This window comes from Diceros bicornis, chromosome 8 (genome assembly GCF_020826845.1).
Source record: "Diceros bicornis minor isolate mBicDic1 chromosome 8, mDicBic1.mat.cur, whole genome shotgun sequence".
NCBI classification, from domain to species: domain Eukaryota; kingdom Metazoa; phylum Chordata; class Mammalia; order Perissodactyla; family Rhinocerotidae; genus Diceros; species Diceros bicornis.
In genome coordinates, this window is record NC_080747.1 from 61,212,786 (window position 1) to 61,235,111 (window position 22,326).

Consider the following 22,326-nt stretch of genomic DNA (forward strand, 5'->3'; position numbering starts at 1 on the left):
CTATATACCATAAAGTTCACCCTTTTAAAGTGTACACATCAGTGGGTTTAGTATATTCCCAAAGTTAAGGAACCATCACCACTATCTAATTCTGGAACATTTTCATTACTTTAAAAGAAATCTGGTATCCATTAACTATCATTCCCTATTCCCCTCTCCCCACAGTGCCTGGCAACCACTAATCTCCTTTCAGTCTCTATGGGTTTGACTATTTTGGACATGTTCTATAAATGGAATCATACAATATGTCACTTTTGTGTCAGGCTTCTTTCACTTAGCATAATATTCCAGGGTTCATCCATCTTGTAACGTATATTAGTACTTCATCCCTTTTTATGGCTGAATAATATTCCGTTGTGTGGATATACCACGTTTAGTTTATCCATTTGTCAGTTGATGAACATTTGGGATATTTCATGGATAATACTGGTGTCACGAATAACACTGCTATGAACATTCGTGTACTAGTTTTTGTGTAAACATATGCTTTATACATAGGAATGCAATTTGAGGAATTGCCAAACTCTTTTTCCACAGAGGCTGCACCATTTTACATTCCCACCAGCAGTGTATGAAGGTCCAGTTTCTCCTCACCAACACTTGTTATTGTCCTTTTTTATAAAATGGCTATCCTAGTGGATGTAACTTGGTATCTCATTGTGATTTTGATTTGCATTTTCCTAATGACTAATGATGTTGAGCATCTTTTCATGTGCTTATTGACCATTTGTAAACCTTTTTTTGGAGAAATGTTTATTCAAATCCTTTGCCCATTTTCAATTGGGTTACTTGTCTTTTTATTGTTGAATTGTCTATGTATTCTGGATACAAGTCCCTTATCAGATATATGATTTGCGAATATTTTTTCCCATTCTTTGGGTTGTCTTTCACTTTCTTGATAGCGTCCTTTGAAACACAAAAGTTTTTAATTTTGACAAAGTCCAATTTATCTGTTTTATCTTTTCTTGCTTATTTGTTGTCATATCTAAGAAACCATTACCTAATCCAAGGTTTTGAAGATTTGTGCCTGTGTTTTCTTCTAAGAGTTTTATAGCTTTAGCTCGTTACATTTAGGTCTTATATCCATTTTGAGTTAATTTTTGTATGTGGTGTAAAGTAGGAGTCCAACTTCATTCTTTCACATATGGATATCTAGTTGTCCCAGCACCATTTGTTAAAGTGACTGTTCTTTCCCCGTTGAATGGTCTTTGCATCCTTGCCAAAAGTCCACTGAAATAAATGTTAGGCTTTAATTTTAGACTCTCTATTCTGTTGATCTATGTGTCTGTCCTTATGCCAGTGCCACGCAGTCTTGATTACTGTAATTTTGTAGTAAGTTTTGAAATAGGGAAATGTGAGTCCTTCAGCTTTGTTCTTTTTCAAGGTTGTTTTGGCTATTCTGGATCCCTTGCATTTCCATACAAGTTTTATGATCAGCTTGTCAATTTCTGCAAAACGGGCAGCTAAGATTTTTATAGGGATTGTGTGAATCTATAAATCAGGTCAGGGAATATTACCATCTTAACAATATTACATGTTCCTCTTCATGAACATATAATATCTTTTCATTTATTTGAGTTTTGGGTAATTTCTTTCAGTAGTGTTTTGTAGTTCTCAGTCTACAAGTCTTTAGTAAAATTTACTCCAAAGTATTTTAATCTTTTTTATGTTATTTAAATGAAATTTTCTTAATATTATTTTCTGATTGTTCATTGCTAGTATATAGAAATAAAATTGATTATTTTCTATTGAGCATGTATTCAACTTTGCTGAATTTGTTTACTAGTTCTAAAAGTTGTTTAGTAAATTCCTTAGTACTTTCTGTATACAAGATCATGTCATCTGTGAATAATGCAGCTTTACTTCTTCCTTTCCAATCTGCATTCCTTTTATTTCCTTTTCTTGCCTAATTGCTCTAGCTAGAACCTCAACTTCAGTGTTGGATAGACGTGGCTAGAGGGGACATCACTATCTTGTTCGTGATCTTAGGGGTAAAGCATTCAGTCTTTCACTGTTATGTAGGAAGTTAGTTATTGGATTTTCATAGATTCCCTTTATCATTTTGAGGAAGTTCCCTTCTATGCCTCATTTTTCAATTGTCTCTTAAAAGATACCCCTCAAAATTTCTCAAAAACAAAATGATAATAATAATTTTATTTTTTTAATTTTATTTATTTATTTTTTCCCCCAAAGCCCCAGTAGATAGTTGTATGTCATAGCTGCACATCCTTCTAGTTGCTGTATGTGGGATGCGGCCTGAGCATGGCCGGAGAAGCGGTGCGTTGGTGCGTACCCGGGATCCGAACCCCGGGCCGCCAGCAGCAGAGTGCACACACTTAACTGCTAAACCATGGGGCCGGCCCTAATAATTTTAAAAATCCACTTCATTTGAGATTTACATCCTCTGGTTGTGACCCACTTTGTCCCTCATCTTTGCCTTCATCTATCACTCCTAATCACTTTTTTTTTTTTTTGAGGAAGATTGGCCCTGAGCTAACATCTGTTGCCAATCTTCCCCTTTTTCTTTTTTCTCCCCAGAGCCCCAGTACATAGTTGTATATCCTAGTTGTAGGTCCTTCTAGTTCTTCTATGTTGGATGCCACCTCAGCATGGCTTGATGAGCAGTGAGCAGATCTGCGCCCAGGATCTGAATTGGCGAACCCTGGGCTGCCACAGCGGAACACGTGAACTTAACCGCTATGCCACCGGGCTAGTCCCATAATCACTTTTTTATATTCACTGAATCTTTGTGACCTGTATCTCACTCTTGCTTTCCACTCTAAATGCCATCATCATTCATCACACTTTCAAAATTTGTCTGCTTATCAACAACTACAAAATCTTATACTTTCTGATATTATAAATAGTATGTTTACCATAAGACTTTTTTTTTTTTTTTTTAGAAAACTAAGTATAGAGCAGGGAAACAGATTCTAGTAGTCCAACTAGAGATAAAACTATTATGTTTATACATATATATTATATAAACATATATATATGTATCACAAAACATATATATAAGCACACGCACACACCCATAAAATTACCTGGGTTGTACTAATTTTGCTGGTTTTAAAGTTGGGTTTAGGGGCCAGCCCGGTGGTGCAAGCGGTTGGGTGCGCGAGCTCCTCTGCGGCGGCCTGGGGTTCGCCGGTTCGGATCCCAGGTGCGCACCCGATGCACTGCTTGGCAAGCCATGCTGTGGCAGTGTCCCATATAAAGTGGAGGCAGACGGGCATGGATGTTAGCCCAGGGCCAGTCTTCCTCAGCAAAAAATGAGGAGGATTGGCAGATGTTAGCACAGGGCTGATCTCCTCACAAAAAAAAAATAATAAAAAAATAAAAAATAAAAATAAAAAAAATAAAGTTGGGTTTATTTTATGAATTTATTTATAGGTTTGTTTTTTAATATGTATAGATACATGAATGTATATGTATTTTTTGCTAGATGGGATCATTCTGTAGATTAATTTTTATATTCAGTTTTTTCCTACTGGCATTAAATGAGAGGTATTTTAATTACCATGTCATTAGACATTCTTTGAAAATACATTTTTTATTGCTGTTATATGTATGGATTTACCATACTATTTTTTTATTATTAGACATTTGGGTTGCTTATAATTTTTCGTTATTATAAATAAACCTGTACACATTCTTACAGTTTTCACTAATATTTTGTTAGAGAAGGTTTTTAGAAATGGAATTAATGTTTTATTCAGTCTTGCTAAACAACCGTCTAAAAATGGTCATAACAGTTTACATTCTAACTAGCAGTGTACAAGTGTAATAATTTTTTTTTTTTCCAGTTCGGATTCTGAAATAATAGGTTATGCTTTGGACACATTATATAATATAATATCTAATGATGAAGAAGAAGAAGTAGGTAAGTTTCTTTCACTGTGTTTTCTGTACATAAAATTAACTAGATTGTGCCAATTTTGCTCATTTTAAAGTTGACTTTATTTTACAAATTTATGAGGGTTTTTTTCCCTTTTTTCTTTCTTTCTTTTTTTTTTTATCAAAAAAGGAAAGACAAACTTAGTTGGAAGGACAAGCTTAGTTTCGGAAAGTATCTTTAAGACGATTGCTTTGTATGTGATTTAGAGACGGAATGAGATTCTTCCTTTTTAAAAAATATTTTTCCCTCTCTTTGTATTTGGTTTGAATTAAGCAATGTGAATATTAATAATCTCTGCATTAACTAATCATTTTTGGCTATTGATTGAAAAATCAAAGTATTTTATATATATATTATTATCTGGTGAGCAATATGAACTTAGAGGGGTTTTTCCTAATAAATACTTAAACTTTTAACATAGGATTTATGTTAATTTATAAAGGACAACAATTTATTAAATTTACGAAGTTTTCTTTACATTGTTTAGTGTGAAATGATATGAATCAGTTTGAAATCCACACATTGCTTTGGTATATCCTTCTTTTCCTTTTTTGTTTCAAATTACTTGCATACTTAAAATAAGGTAGTCTGTCCTTTATTTAATTTGTTTTATTGTTGGTACGTGAAATATTTTACTGGAAGTCTGTATACATTTTGTTCTACGTATTGTAAAATCATGCATTGAGTAACATTTCATAATGCTTGGGAAGAGTGCATTCCTCATATCAGGTTGCCTGTTGCAGTGGGACATAGTGAGACAATCATTTCATTATTCTAGACAATCAGAAGAATGGACATGTTTGTGTATTTTATAAGTCTAATTTAGATTGAAATTATAGGATCTTTCAAAATTCTGAGTAGACAAATCAAAAAGAAATATCGATGATATTGACTTTGCGCATATTTTATTTTAAAAAAAGTAGAGCAGAAATATATGTAGACATTAACTTCACAGAATACCAATAATAGGAACATTTGAAACTGGGTTGTATTGAATAGTCACAATTTCTTAGACTTAAATATCTTTGTCTTAAAATTTTATTTCTCTGTGATACCTAGCTTAAAATTTAACTCTATTAATTTTTCAGGGATGAAAAATCTTTAACAAACATAATTTGGTACCCATGGAAAAAGAGGCTGTCAGTCACGTAACAATATTTAAATACAATAGACACAAGAACACGCTTTGAAGAAAAAGATACTTATTTTTCCTAGTTAGTTCTCAGAAGAGAAAATTAGGTGCAATACACTTGTTAGAACACGTTAAAGAAAAAGACTAGATTTTCAGATTAGAAATTTAGCTCTTTTTAGTTAGTTTGTAGTGGATAGTTTTTCTGTTTCAAGAAATTATGTAGCAGCAATAATTTTTAGTTAGGAGGTTTTCCTTTGTTAAAAATTTATAATATAATCATGTTTCGAGTCCAGTTTTTTGTTTCTCTTTATGTATTTGGGCTCTTTATTTTTAATTCAGCATCCAAAAATGATCCTTTAGATAAAACAGGAAAAATGATTCTTTGGAGAAACAGTAGTAGAATCACTTTTTCTAGGGAAAATTAAAATAGAAACTTAAACCTTCTTCTGAAAATTGATTTAACCTGAAAGAGTCGATTAAAAAAAATTAGATATTGAGAAATATGTTCTTCAGTTCTATTATTGATACTTTCCCTCTACTGCTTCACCAAAAGGTAATTCTTTGCTGACTTAATGAACTTCATTTTAGAGTTCCTTACCTTGGAGATATTTTATAAACCTTTAATTTATTGATAGATTGTCTCAATCCTGAATATATAGCATATGCCATATCTCTTTTAGGCTATCTCAGGTATTTGAGTAAAATGAGTACGAATCTCTTCTTCCCAGAGATTATATTGCTTATTTGACATTTTTAAGCTCTTATTTATTTTATTGTGAATACTACTACAGAAGAAGCTGGTTTTGTTATCACCCACTTTTTATGTATTTATTTTGTCTACCTTTTCAGATGATGTTGAAGGTAAAAGATTGCATTTACATATGCATGATGCTTTTAGGCATAATTTCTGATAATATAAAAGGACACTGTCAAGTGATGTTTCTTCTGGCTGGTAAAAAAGTCTTGAGATTTGTTTCACTATATAAGAATTCCTTATTTAAAGAGGAATATTTGATAATCTTATATTGCTATTTATTATTTCTATGACTACTAAATCTATTGTCCAGAACATAAAAAATATTCTAGTGCATCTTTTAACAAAATTAAAAATTTTTCTCTGCTAGGACAATCTGCTCGAATTACTTTTTGTGTACTTCTTGGAAAAAAATTTTTGAGGCAGTTTATTTAAAAATAAAAATAATATTTGAATATGTACTCATACATATTTATACATACAAATTTTATCAATATTCAATAAGAACTGGAAGGTATTCTAGTTCAGAGAATACACTTATGTTGATATTGCCCCTTTAAAATAATGCATGTACAATAATGTGTAGTTATTGACATTTTTATATTAATTCATAGAACTCACCAATATTATCTTTCTTTTTTTCTTGTAGTCTGTTTCAAGTTCCATTTACTTTTGACATTGATATTTCTTTTCCTCATAATTAAAGTAACCAAGTTTTATTTTATTTTTCTGTTTTTCCTGAGATCCTTAACTATTTAAAATGAGGAAGGGAATATCCTTATCTAAAGTAGGTTTAAAATGGTACATAAAGTTGCCTATACGTAACAAAAGACTAACAAAAGAAACTAACTTATTAAGATGTATAGCATTACCTTTTGTGACATTTAAATCCCTTGTTTGAAAGCAGAAAATACTTGAGCATTGTGCCTTGACTCTTGTGACAGTAAACTGTTTCCTTTTTGGGTAGTACAGATCAGTAGTTGTTTTTCTACTGTTGTTTCATCATTTTGTATAGGGCTTTAAAATTTACAGTGTTTTTATGTCCATTATCTTATTTGATCCTCATAGCAGCCTATGAGTTAGGTGGTATTTTTGTCTTTTCTAAAGATGAGAAAATGGAAGTCCAGAGATCATGTAACTTATATAGTATCATCTAGTAAATTGGATAAGGGTATTTTTTTTTGATACATTCTTTTTTTTGTTTAAGTATTCTGTAGATTTCTGATTTAATAAATTGTGGCCATTTTTCTGACTAGATTCTTTATTAAATCTTGTAATTTACATAACTGCTTTATAGAGGATACAGACAAATGTTAAAAGATATAGGTGTTCTTGTTTAACTAATTGACCATGGTGTAAAAGAAGATTACTTGATACTCCCTTACTCTGAGTTAGGACTACTTTTATTAGAATATCTCTTCTTATAAAGCAGTTTTGTCCTGCATAGTATGGATTATGAACTTGATATGGAGTGGAGATCCAAAGAGAAGGTCCAGAAATGTTTTTGAATATTGTTTATACCTCTGAAAAAAATACAACTGTAGATACATTTGAAGAATAAATGTATACAGGGCCGGCCCAGTGGCGCAGTGGTTAAGTGCGCGCACTCTGCTTCGGTGGCCTGGGGTTCGCAGGTTTGGATCCCGGGCGGGTCCCGTATGAAGTGGAGGAAGATGGGCACAGATGTTAGCCCAGGGCCAATCTTCCTCAGCAAAAAAGAGGAGGATTGGCATCAGATGTTAGCTCAGGGCTGGTATTCCTTGCAAAAAAAAAAAAAATGAATAAATGTATATGTATATATATTTAGTTAAAAGCCGGTCATATAAATAGGCCTGAAATGTTTCCAGAGGTATATAAGGACTTTTTAAAAAGCAATCTTTAATTTTATATATATGTCTTAGGTTTATCTTCACTGTAGTAACAAAGGACCATTTAGTTCTTATTTTTTCATTTATCTTACAGAAAGGGTCATTCACTTTTACAGGTTGTAATAAGTATATCATATAGTATATAAGCTATAGGATGTAAAAAACAGACTTAGTTCTAGGAGTTTTAAAATAAGTATATTAGATGAGACAGGATAGTTTCTTGTCTTATACCTTTGTTACATGTAAAATAGATATGATTTTTCATGGATCTAGTTTTGGGTTAGAACTTTTAGATGTAATTGATGTGGTAGTTTATAATAGTTTTAGTTTAATTTACTGCTACACCAAAATAACTTTGTCTGTTACTTTAATTGCTTAGCTAATTTTTGCAGGACTCTACATCAAAGTTCAGAAGTGCTATCTTATGACTATAACTTAAAGGACGTGGAATTATCTCGCTAACGCTTTTTTGTGCGTGTATGAAATTTTTGTTGTACATTATTGTTTATCGGTCACCGTATAAGTCACTAACACTTTTTTTAAATTGACAATATTAAATAAGAAGGAACCAAAAATCCTTGGAACAGGATCATATGTTACTAGTTCAATTCAAAACATAGATCTTAATTATATACTGTTAAACTACAGTATTTTATACAGTATAGCAACAGAATAAATCAAATGTATTAACTCTACTTCTTGCTAAGTTATTAGCTTGTGCTTAATGTAAACAATGAATTAAACTTTTTTTTGGGTTAAACCCGTATTCCTTAAAGTCTAGCACAAAAGTCCCAGAGTCCTTTGTATTAAAAGGGGTCCACAGTTAAATAAACATAACATACTATATCTCCCTCTGAAGAGCACAAAGTTTACACTAACCTAGTAAGTGCTGAGAATCCTGTAGTAAAGAACCTCAGCTTTGTTTAATCGAAATACATTTGTGCACAGGCACTTGCATTCATCAGATACCTATTAACATGACACACTATCCTGCATTTTGAGAAATAATAACCAAGGCTTCAACCCACAGCTTAGTTGTTTGCATTGATCCATGTAAAATTACTTCAACGTTTTAAAAAACATTTCACAAAAAGAATCCATCAAGACTGTATATTTATTTTTTCTCCTTTTCATTTTTTTTTAATTTTTTTTTTTTGGGGGGGAGGAAGAGCAACCCTGAGCTAACATCCATGCCAATCCTCCTCTTTTTGCTGAGGAAGACTGGCCCTGGGCTAACATCTGTGCCTATCTTCCTCCACTTTATATGGGATGCCGCCACAGCATGGCCTGACAAGTGGTGCCTTGGTGCGTGCCCAGGACCTGAACCTGGGCCACCAGCAACGGAGCACGTGCACTTAACTGCTACACCACAGGGCTGGCCACTATTTTTTCTCCTTTTTAGATTAGCTTACAAGTTTTAATATTCTCCCAAATGTCGTTAACTTTTATTTTGAGCTTTTCTCTCACAGTCACAATCTTTTGGCCCAAGGGCCTTGTCTGCCTTATAAGCAAGATTGTTTGACTCGCTTGGTATTTTAAATAAATTAAATAAGTTGCCAATATTACAAATTGGGAGCTTTCACATCAGTTTTTGGATTTAGACTTCTCTTTTTAAAAAAATCTGAAGACAGTGATGTCAGCATCATGTCAACATGAGACTCTCTTGTTGTCTCTCCCCTTCAATCTACAACTACTTAAGTATCCAGAACTCAACAAAGATTCCTCTACCCAACACACCAGGACACTGGAGAGAGCGACACATCTGTACATCTGACAGTGAGTGGATTGAAATACACAGAGGAGATAATACTGGGCAACAGTGGAGGTGATGCCCCTGATCCCAGTCCCCCGGCTATGGTGGCTGAGCCTGCAGCCTCAGGGAACCTGGTAGCAGCAGCAGAGATGGCACACATGACTCTGGTCTCCTAGCCACAGCAGCACCCCCAGCCACAGGGAACTGAGTGGTGGCGAGGGGACCCACAACCCCAGTCACTCCAGCCATGGCAGCACCCGCAACTCCAGCCCCTTCTCCACTTGCGTGCCTAACAACCTCAGACATGGTGGAAGCACCCACCATCCTGGTGCCCCCAGCAGCGACTGCAGCAACTGCAGCACCAGCAACAGCAGCAAGGGCACCAAAAACCCCAGAGTCACAAGCAGCTATGAGCAGGGCACCAGTGACATTTCTGGCAGAGGCCTTGGAGGTGGGAAGTGCCAATTCTCAAATAGAGCCAGAGGCAGCTCAAAGAAAAGAAACCACAACTTGTGCTATAGCGCCACCTACTGAGAAACAAAAGAAAAGCCTCTAATTATCAATCTGTTGAACTGTTAGAATCAAAGTAAACAAAGCTTTACCTAAATAAGAAATATGTTTGCTAAGTCAAATGCACCAGCAGAGGAACAACTCAGCAAGCACTATGAAAAACTACAGTAACATGGTGTCACAAAAAGAAAATGACAGTTCTCCAGAAACCAAATTTAAAGTGATGGAAGATTATGATCTAACTGATAGAGAATTCAAAACAGCTGTCATGAAGAAACTCAGTGAGCTACAACACAACTCAGAAAGACAGTTAAGTGAGCTCAGGAATAAAAATTAATGAACAGAACGAATACTTTACAGAACAAATACTTTACGAAAGAGATTGAAACTCTAAAAAAGAGCCAAACAGAAATTATGGAGCTGAAGAACTCAATAAATGGGATTAAGAAATCAGTAGAAAGCATTAGAAATAGAGCAGACCACAGGGAAGAGGGAATTAGCAAGCTCAAAGAGAGAAATCTAGAAATGATTCGGGTAGAAGAGGAGAGAGAACTAAGATTTTTTAAAAATGGAAAAACTCTACAAGAACTCTTCAACTACATTAGAAAGGGTAACATAAGGATAATGAGTATCCCAGAAGGAGAAGAGAGGGAGAAGGGAGCAAGAGGTTATTTAAAGAAATAATAGCTGAGAACTTCCCAAACCTGAGGAAGGAACTGGGTGTACAATTCCACGAAACTAATAGAGCACCTCATTATCCCAACACAAAAACACCTTCTTCAAGACACATTATATTAAAACTGTCCAAAGTCAATGATAAAGAATTTTAAAGACAGCCAGGGGAAAAAAGATAGTAACCTACAAAGGAACCCCCATTAGACTGTCAGCAGATTTCTCAGTAGAAACTCTACAGGCCGAGAGAGAGTGGAATGACGTGCTCAAAATATTGAAGATAAAAACTGTCAGCCAAAAATACTCTATCCAGCAAAGTTATCCTTCAGATATGAAGGAGAAATAAAGGCTTTCCCAGACAAACAGAAGCTGAGGGAGTTCATCACCATTAGATGTGCCGTACAAGAAGTGTTGAAAGGAGCCCTTATACCTGAAACAAAAAGGCAAAAGTACACAAAACATTGAGTGAGATGATAAATAGTATCAGAAAATTGCAACTCTATATCAGAATAGGTTGTTAAACAATTATAGCATGAAGGTTAAAGGGGAAAAAAAGCTTCAAAAATACCTATAGTTATTTCAATTTGGTAACAAACTCACTAACATAAAAAGGGGTAATTTGGAACAAGAGAAACATAAAAGGGGAAGAGGAAAAGGACGGAACCTGCATAGGCAAATGAAGACGAGGTTATCAGCAGAAAAAGGACTATCTTATTTATGAGACCTTTTATACAAACCACATGGTAACCACAAAACGAAAATTCAGAACACAATCACAAAGTGTAAAAAAGAGGAAACTGAGAAACACATCACACAAAACCACCAAACTGAAATGACAGGCAGAAACACAAGGAAAAAGAAGCACTGGAAGTAATAGAGCAACCAGAAAACAAAAGATAAAGTGGCAGTATTAAGTCCTCATATATCACTTATAACCTTAAATGTAAATGAATTAAATTCACCATCAAAAGACACAGAGCAGCTGGATGAATTAAAAAATGAGACCCAACAATATGGGTTCAGGAGACCCATCTCAGCTCTAAGGACAAACATAGGCTCAAAGTGAAGGGATAGAATGTGATACTTCAAGCAAATGGCAACCAACAGAAAATGGGTGTAGCTGTTCTTATATCAGACAAAATAGACTTTAAGACACAAAGATAACAAGAGATAAAGATGGACATTGTATAACGATAAAGGGGACAATCCATCAAAAAGACATAACATTTATTAATATGTATGCACCTAGCATAGGAGCATCAAAATATATAAAGCAGTTATTAACAGACCTAAAGTGAGAAATTGACAGCAACGCAGTAGTAGTGGGGGACGTGAACACCCCACGTATATCAATAGATAGATCATCCAGTCTGAAAGTCACAAGGAAACATTGGCCTTAAATGAAACATTAGACCAGATGGACTTAATAGATATATATATAGAACATTCCATCCAAAAGCAGCAGAATACACATTCTTCTCAAGTGTACATGGAACATTCTCAAAGGCCACATGTTGGGAAACAAAACAAAGTCTCAGTAAATTTAAGAAGACTGAAATCTTAATCAAGCATCTTTTCTAACCACAGTGGTAGGAAACTAGAAATCAACTACAAGAAGAAAGCTGGAAAAGTCACAAATATATGGAAACTAAGCAACTGAACAACTATTGGATCAATGAAGAAATCAAAGGAGAAATCAAAAATACCTTGAGGCAAATGAAAATGAAAACACAACATACCAAAATCTATGGGATGCAGCAAACAGTGGTACTGAGAGGGAAGTTTTTAGTAATAGAGGCCTACGTGAAGAAACAAGAAAAATCTCAAACAGTCTAACATACACCTAAAGGAACTAGAAAAAGAAGAACAAACAAAGCCCCAAATCAGTAGGATGAAGGAAATAATAAAAATCAGTGGAAATAAATGAAGTAGAGACTAAAAAGACAATAGAAAGGATCGATGAATCTAAGAGCTGGTTCTTTGAAAAGATAAACAAAATTGACAAACCATTAGCTAGAGTCTGTAAGAAAAAAGGAGAGAAGACTCAAAAAAAAAATCAGAAATGAAGGAGGAGAAATTACAACAGATATCACAGAAAAATCAAAGGATTGTAAGAGAATACTGTGAAAAGCTATATGCCAACAAATAGGAAAACCTAGAAGAAATGGTTAAATTCCTAGAATCATACAGCCTTCCAAAACTGAATCAAGAAGAAATAGAGAATCTGAATAGACCAATCGCTTGTAAGGAGATTGAAAGAGTAATCAAAAACCTCCCCAAAAGCAAAAGTCCAGGACCAGATGTCCTCTGTGGTGAATTCTAGCAAACATTCAGGGAGGATTTAATACCTGTCTTTCTCAGACTCTTCCAAAAAAACTGAAGAGGATGAGACCAGACAAGGACAACACAAAAAAAGAAAATTACAAGCCAATATTGCTAACGAACATAGATGTAAAACTTCTCAACAAAATATTAGCAAATCAAATACAATAATACATTAAAAGGATCATACAACATGATCAAATGGGATTTATGCCGTGGATGCAAGGATGGTTCAGCATCCTTAAATCAATCAGTGTTAACACATTACATTAACAAAATAAAGAATAAAAATCACATGATCATTCCAGTAGATGCAGAGAAAGCATTTGACAAGATTCAGCATACATTTATTATAAAAACTCTCAATAAAATGGGTATTGAAGGAAAATACCTCAACATAATAAAGGCCATCTATGACAAACCCACAGCTAACATCATACTCAATGGTGAAAACTGAAAACTCTCTCTCTAAGATCAGGAACAAAACAAGGATGCCCCACTCTTGCCACTCTTATTCAACATATTATTGTAAGTCTTAGCCAGAGGAGTTAGGCAAGAAAAAGAAATAAAGTGTATGCAAATTGGAAAAGAAGAAGTAAAACTGTCACTATTTGTGTATGACATGACTTTAGATATAGAAAACTCTAAAGAATCCACCAAAAACCTGTTAGAAATAATAAACGAATACAGTAAAGTTGTAGGGTACAACCTACAAAAATCAGTTGCGTTTTTATACACGAATAATGAACTAGCAGAAAGAGAAATCAAGAATACAGTCTTATTTACAATCACAACAAAAAGAATAAAATACCTAGGAATAAACCTAACAAAGAGTGAAGGACCTGTATACTGAAAACCATAAGACACTGTTCAGAGAAATTGAAGACACAAAGAAATAGAAAGATATTCTGTGCTCATGGATTGGAAGAACTGACACAGTTAAAATGTCCATATTACCTAAAGCAATCTACAGATTCAGTGCAATCCCTATCAAAATCCCAACAATATTTTTCATGAAATAGAACAAAGCATCCTAAAACTTACATGGAACAACAAAAGAGTTCAAACAGCCAAAGCAATCCTGCAAAAAAAGGACAAAGCTGGAGGTATCAAATTTCCAGATTTCAAAATATACTACAAAGCTATAGTAATCAAAACAGCATAGTACTGACAGAAAAACAGACACACAAATCAATGGAACGGATTTGAGAGCCCAGAAGTAAACCCACACATTTATGGACAGCTAATTTATGACAAAGGAGCCAAGAACAAACAATGGAGAAAGGAAAGTCTCTTCAGTAAATGGTGTTGGGAAAACTAGACAGCCGCATGCAAAGGAATGAAAGTAGACTGCTGTCCTACACCATACACAAAAATTAACTCAAAACGGATTAAATACTTGAATGTAAGACCTGAAACCATATACTCCTAGAAGAAAACATAGGCAGTATACTCTTTGACATCAGTCTTAGCAGTATCTTTTTGAATATGTCTCCTCAGGCAATGGAAACAAAAGAAAAAATAAACAAATGGGACTACACCAAACTAGAAAGCTGCATGCAAAGGAAACCATCAACAAAATGAGAAGACAACCTACTAATTGGGAGAAGATATTTGCAAGTCATATATCCAATAAGGAGTTAATATCTAAAATATGTAAAGAACTCATACAACTCAACAAAAAAACAACTCGATTAAAAAATGGGTAGAGGATCTGAACAGACATTTTTCCAAAGAAGATATACAGATGGGCAACAGGGACATGAAAAGATGTTCAACATCACTAATTATTAGGGAAATGCAAATCAAAACCATAATGAGATATTACCTCACGTCCGTCAGAAAGGCTATTATTAAAAGACAAGAAATAACAAGTGTTGGAGAGGATGTCGAGAAAAGGGAACACTCTTACACTTCTGGTGGGAATACAAACTGGTGTAGCCACCATGGAAAACAGTATGGAGATTCCTCAAAAAATTAAAAATACAACTACCCTATGATCTAGCCATTTCACTTCTGGATATTTATCCAAAGAACACGAAGACACTAATTCAAAAAGATATATGCACCCCTATCTTTATTGCGGCATTATTCACAATAGCCAAGATATAGAAATAACCTAGGAGCCCATTTTTTTTTTTTTTATAATTTTATTTATTTATTTATTTTTCCCCCAAAGCCCCAGTAGATAGCTGTATGTCATAGCTGCACATCCTTCTAGTTGCTGTATGTGGGACGCGGCCTCAGCATGGCCGGGGAAGTGGTGTGTCGGTGCGCGCCCGGGATCCGAACCCGGGCCACCAGCAGCAGAGCGCGCGCACTTAACCGCTAAGCCACAGGCCCGGCCCCCAGGAGCCCATTGATGGATGAATGGATAAAGAAGATATGGTATACGTACAATAGAATACTACTTAACCATAAAAAAGATGACATCTTGCTATTCACAACAACATGGATGGACCTTGAGGGTATTATGCTAAGTGAAATAGTTCAGAGGGAGAAAGACAAATACCATATGATTTCACTCGTATATGAAATATAAAAAATATAAAAGAACAAACATGACAAAACAAAAACAAACACATAGATACACAGAACAGATTGGTGGTACCAAAGGAGAATGAGGATGGGAAGAGGGCAAAATGGGTAAAGGGGTCACTTTTATGGTGAAATTCAGTTTTGGTGGTGAGCATGCTATCGTGTATACAGAAGTCAAATTATAATGTACTCATGAAACTTATATGATGTTATAAACTAATGTCAGCTCAATTTTTTTAAAAAATCTGAAGACTGATGACATCTCGGCCTACATTCCCACATGGCAGCAGTCAGCTGGAGCTGAGTAACTGCTCCTTTCCTTAGAGAGGGCACATACTCTCCATCCTCTCTATTGTTTTACACCCAGCCTGCTTCATTGACGTACATTACTGTCTTACCCCTATAGTTGAACATAGTTATATTCTCTACTATATTCATACCACTCAAATAAAAAACATTATATAATAAATTATATTTCAGAAGCATTATTTTATTAATTATATACTTTAGTGTTGTCTTCTGCAACAAATATGAATATATGCAAATAGAAAATAGTCCTAAATTCATAATTAGGTCATCGCATTGCTGTGATCATAATTTCTAGAGGGAGACAATTCTAAGGGGAGAGAGTAGGTTACTTGCCTTTTCAACATAGATTTCTCATGTATTTGGCGAGCTATTCACTTGACACGTGTTCCCTATAGGCTAGTTTTTGTGCAGTTTTCTTTATCTGCTTTTTTATCTATAGAATTTCTTTAGAATTTGGCTAGATATTTGTTCCTGGTACCATCCCCCACACAGTCATGATTTGTTAGGGTCCTGGGGTGGCTTAAAACAAGAAAGGCTCATTAGCCCACTGAATCTTGCGATGTTTTTATTGGATACATGGCATTTACCATACTGTGGGAATCAGGGCGCCTATTCATAACTGATTCTAAAGATGGAGATGTTCAAAAGATTTCATCAGTTCTCAAGTTCTCATATCTTTTCCAATTTGTTTGTAATTTCCCTTTCCATTATTATGTCACCTTGGAAATAAAATGGGGAAGGTGTGCAGTTCTTGCTGCTTACCTGGTCTGAGTTTTTTTTCAACTCCACCGATAGATAAATTTACTTTTGAGCTTTGAAAATCACAACTTACCATGCAAAATCTTCCTTTCAGAGGTGTGTGAATAATTAGGGCACTGAATTTTATCAGCTCCCAAAGGAACAACAGGAAGTCCTCTGCTACTTTAATACCCTTGACATATCAATGATTTGTGCAGTAACATGATAGCTTTCAAATGTAGTTTTTTCATCCCTTCATCCGCTCCTCTTACCTGTTTTTCCTGAAGTGGTAACAGTGACTGCTTTCCTAAACAATTCTTCTGAAGCCACCATTAATCTAAGAAATCAAACTTACAGGGCAAAAAATTAATAGTTTACTAATGTTAAAAAAAATACACAGCAGGGGCTGGCCCTGTGGCTTGGTGGTTAAGTGCACGTGCTCTGCTACTGGCGGCCCGGGTTCGGATCCCGGGTGCGCACCGACGCACCGCTTGTCCGGCCATGCTGAGGCCGCGTCCCACATACAGCAACTAGAAGGATGTGCAACTATGACACACAACTGTCTACTGGGGCTTTGGGGAGAAAGGGGGAAAAAAGGGAGGAGGATTGGCAATAGATGTTAGCTCAGGGCCGGTCTTCCTCAGCAAAAAGAGGAGGATTGGCATGGATGTTAGCTCAGGGCTGATCTTCCTCACAAAAAAAAAAAAAAGCAAATTTAATTTTAGTTAGCATTCACACAGTCATAAACTCAACTGCTTTTTTTGGTAGATTGCCTGTAATTTTTATGAGAAAGAGATAAATATATGGTAAAATACCAATAACAGGGTGTTTACAGACAAGCATCTATCTGGCAATATCATAGGATATACTTTTTTTTTTTTTTTTTTTACAGGTTTTGCATCTTAGTGATAATACTCGTTAATGGTAACCTTACAAGAATCTGAAATTTTTTCAGAATCATTAAAAGAAGATTATGTTCTGTATAATTTAAAAACCTTGATAATACATATACATATATAAAGTTTATGTCGTAAATCTTAGGACTTACGTTCTCAACTGAAGGGCAGTTTGGCCCCTCTCGCCACCTAGAGGACGTGTGACAACATCTGTAGACATTTTTGGTTGTCACAACTGAGGAGAAGTAAGGGATTACAACTGGTGTCTTGTGGGTGAAGGCCAGGGATGCTGCTAAGCATCCTACAATGCAGAGGGAGCCTCCCACAACAATATCAATATCAGTAGTGGCAAGGTTGCAAAATCCTGTCTTGAGAATGGTGATGAGGAGCAGGATATTGCTCTCTGTTGAGCACTTATTATTTACCAAGCACTGTGCTTTCTTCTCCTTGAAGAAAACTCTATGTGAAGGATTGTCGTTATTTTACAAATAAGGAAACTGAGGCTCGATATAATTAGGCTATCTGCCAAAAGTAATGTGGCTACTAAGTGGATGAATATGGGCTTAATTGGTTTGACTCAAAAACCTTTGTGAGCTTCTTCCATTAAACTGTGTTGCCTCTCAGGAAAGTATTTGACTACCTCACACCCTAACCATTATGTGCATAAAGAGAAATTAACTCTGTCTGTGTTAGCGATGCTGCTTCATTTCTTGATCCTGTTAAGTTCAGAAGTGGTACTTGACCTATCAGTACTATTTGACACTTAATCACTCCTTTCTCCTTGAAACACTTCCTTCACTTGTTTCGCAGTCTCCACAGTCCCCTGATTTTCTTCCTGTCTCACTGGGCTACTCTTTCCTTGTCTCCTTTGCTGTTTTCTTTCTCACCTCCCCAACCTCTTAACCTTGAAATGTCCCAGGGCACAGGTTCTTTCCTTCTCTATTCTTTCCTTTGGTGATCTTATTCAGACATGAGATTTCAAATGTCATTTATATGCTTGCCATTCTTAAATTTTATTTGTTTATTTATTTTTCCCCCAAAGCCCCAGTAGACAGTTGTATGTCATAGCTGCACATCTTTCTAGTTGCTGTATGTGGGACGCGGCCTCAGCATGGCCGGAGAAGCAGTGCGTCGGTTCACGCCCGGGATCCGAACCCGGGCCGCCAGCAGCGGAGCGCATGCACTTAACCACTAAGCCATGGGGCTGGCTCATATGCTTGCCATTCTTAAATGTATATGTCCAACCTAGACCTCTCCACTGAAGTTCATAATTGTATATTCAAATACTTACGTGATATCTCCACTTGGATTTCTTCCCCCTCCACACGCACAGCTTTATTGAAATATAATAACTGCACATATATGAATGTACAATTTGATGAGTTTTGACATATGTTTAAATCCAGGAAACTATCACCACCACCACCAAAATAGTGGACATATCCCAAAGTTTCCTTGTGCTTGTTTGTAATCCATCCTTCCTCCTTCTAGCTCCCATTCAATCACAGATCTGCTTTTGTCACAGTAGATTACTTTGCATTTTTCTAGAATTTTATATAAATGAAATCATACAGAATGTACTCTCTTTTTTTGGTCTGACTTCATTCACTTAGTGTAATTATTTTGAGTTTTATCCATGTTGTATATCAATAGTTAGTATTTTTCTTATTGCTGAGTAGTATTCTATTGTATGAATATACAATTTGTTAATCCATTTACCTGTTGGTGGGCATTTGGGTTGTTTCTAGTTTTTAGCTGTTACAAGTAAAGCTTCTGTAAACATTCATGTACAAGACTTTTGTGGACATATATTTTCATTTCTCTTGAGTAAATTCCTAGGAATACAATGGCTAAGTGATATAGTAGGTGTATGTGTAACTATAAGAAACTGCCAAACTATTTTTCAAAGTAGTTGTATCATTTTACATTCCCACTGGTAGCGTATGAGTGTTCCAGTTCCTCCACATCCTCTCCCGTACTTGATATGGTCAGTCTTTTTAAATTTTAGCTGTTCTAATAGATGTGAAATGGTATCTTATGGTGGTTTTAATTTGTATTTTAGTAATGAATAATGATATTAAACAACTTTTCGTGTGATTATTTGCCATCCATGTACCTTTCTTCTTTGGTAAAGCATTTATTTAAATCTTTTGTCTATTTTTTACTGGTTTGTTTGTCTTATACTTGAGTTGTGAGAATTTTTTATATATTCTAGATACAAGACTTTTGTGATATATATTTTATAAATATTTTCTCCTAGACTGACTTGCTTTATCATTTTCCTAACATTGTACTTTGAAGAACAAAGTTTTAAATTTAGATTAAGTCCAGTTTATCAGTTTTTTTCTTTTATAATTTAGACTTTTTGTTTATTATTTATGAACTCTTTGCCAAACCTAAAATCACTAAGATTTTCTTCTGTGTTTTCTATTAAAAGTTTTATAGTTTTTACTCTTAGAATTAGGTCTGTGAGCTAATGGGTCTATTTCTGGACTTTCTATTCTATTAGTGTATATATCTAGCCTTTTGTCTACATGACACTGTCTTGATTATTGTAGCTTTATAATTAATCTTGCAATTATGTAGTGTAAGTTCTCCAACTTTGTTCTTTTCCAAAATTGTTTTGGCTTTTTTGATTCTTTGCCTTCCCATATCAATTTTAAAATCAGTTTGTCAATTTCTACAAAAACGGCTGACTGAGATTTTGATTGGGATTCTGTTGAATCTGTAGGTTGATTTGGGGGAAAGCTGACATCTTAACAATGTTGCATCTTCTAATGCAAGAACACAGTATATATATTTATTTAGGTCTTTAATTTCTCTCAGGATTGCTTTGCTTTTCCTGTCATCTGCTGGGTTTTTACCATTTCTACAGTATGTTGGTATTAAAATCTCACATTTGAAAAAGAACTATTTGAGGGATAATAAGTAAGTTTGATCTTGACTGCCAGCTCTGTTTTATAGTCACTGCCTGGAGCAATATGTGGAAAACGATTAGCTGTGTCTTATATGGGTGAGGGAATGGGGAGTAGTGTATTTGCCATTTATAGTAATATAGGCAGATTTTAAATAATAATTTGCTTTGGCAATTGTTGCTTCAGGTTTTAGTGATCCTTTGTATTTTTTTTGGCAAAGTATATTGAAACAAAAAATGGTTTAAAGACTAATAAGTCTTAAGGACAAATATAAATTTTTTTTTAAAAAATGAAAAATTAAATGTCAAATTCTGATTTTATTGCCAAATAACATTATAGGATATATATGTTAATTTTTTTAAAAAACATACTGAAGAATCTACAGTTGATTGGCTTAATTTTATAATTATTTAATACAGCAACACTAACAGTCAGCAAGGACTGTATGTTCAATAATGTTGGGGGAGTGAGGTGTGATTTACATACAGTCAAATTTATTCTTTGGGGTTGTATAGTCCTATGTGTTTGAGCAAATTTATACAGTAGTGTAACCACTATCACAATTGAGATAGAATATTACCATCACCCCAGTAAGTTCCCTTGTACTCTAATCAGAAGTTTAACCTAAAAATATTCTTGAGACAATGTAAAAATCTAAATATCTCTTCTTTGAATATCATATTTAAACACTTAAAGAATAAAAATTTATTTAAATGACATTGAAAGTTATTTTAAGGATATATCTTTCCAGCATAATTGTGATATCACTACCAGCCACACTGTTCTAAGAAAATTATCATTTCTGCTTAGCTCCCTCAACAAAAAGGATACTATAAAATAACAGCATCATATTGAAGTACTTTATCTTTGAATATTACAGAAGAAAATTCCACAAGACAGAGTGAGGATTTGGGAAGCCAGTTTACAGAAATTTTCATTAAGCAACAAGAAAATGTCACTCTCCTGTTATCTTTATTGGAGGTAAATAAAGAACCTTGCGATTTATGTCATCTTAAGCTTCTTTTCTTGCCTTTTTGGGTGTTATTGAGGAAGGAACATATACACACCTTTTTAAGGTAGTGAAATTTGTTGTGTCGTTCCAAGAGATTCACGTGCATGTTTCAAGAACTATATAGTCTGTTAAATACTGTCTGCTTCTTATTTCCATTTTTGCAAGATACTTTTTTATCTAGTCAGTAACAGTTTAATCATCTTAATCAATTTACATTAACTCTTTTCTTTTTTTTTTGCTTTTTATTTTTAAGTTACTTTTTTAAAGTTTGCTAAACTATTATTTTGTTTGTAGTTTTTGGTACCACTATTAGTTGAAAAAAAATGTTTTCCTTAAAAATGTGAATTACAGATGTCAAATATTTTAAATGCTTATATTGTAGGAGTTTGATTTCCATGTCCGCTGGCCTGGTGTGAAGCTTCTTACTTCTCTTTTAAAGCAACTAGGGCCTCAGGTGCAGCAAATTATTTTAGTCAGTCCCATGGGTAAGTGACTCGTCTTTCTTATATCATTTTGATTTAAAAGTGAGGATCATTGCTATATAGGGGGATTGAAATAATGTGTTAATAAATTGTTTCAGTTTGACTCACTATTTGACTTTTTGTCTGCCAGTATTTTTCACATGGTCGTATGTTCTAGGTGTTTCAAGATTGATGGACTTATTAGCGGATTCCAGGGAAGTTATACGTAATGATGTAAGTTAAATTTGAAAAAGAAGTCTAAGAATAATGCTGCTTTTTTTCGCTCTTTGCAAATGAAATCTTTGTTGACCCTTATTCATAGTCATAAGAGATTAGATTTGGAAAGTTGGGATAATGGCCAATCTTTTAGACCTTTTTAAGTTATGTACAAGGCCACATTATTTGTTTCCTGCCTATCCAGTATTTTGGCTTAGACAAATGATTTTGCTATTCAACTTGATGCCTTCCACAAGTTTAGGATCTCTTCCATCCTCTTCTGAAAGGTTGTATTGACACCAAACTCTACCTCCAGCAAGAGTAGAGGA

General features: G+C 34.7%; 1 protein-coding gene across 3 annotated transcripts in view; it reads left to right on the plus strand.

The window, feature by feature from the left end:
- Positions 1 to 22,326, plus strand: part of USO1 (USO1 vesicle transport factor) — a 90,418-nt gene that overhangs the window by 22,359 nt on the left and 45,733 nt on the right. For all 3 annotated transcript variants that reach the window (XM_058547273.1, XM_058547275.1, XM_058547276.1), the window contains exons 4-7: positions 3,810 to 3,886; positions 21,189 to 21,289; positions 21,703 to 21,805; positions 21,960 to 22,015. In XM_058547273.1, the coding sequence (XP_058403256.1) occupies positions 3,810 to 3,886; positions 21,189 to 21,289; positions 21,703 to 21,805; positions 21,960 to 22,015 (337 nt within the window). The remainder of the gene's footprint in view (positions 1 to 3,809; positions 3,887 to 21,188; positions 21,290 to 21,702; positions 21,806 to 21,959; positions 22,016 to 22,326) is intronic.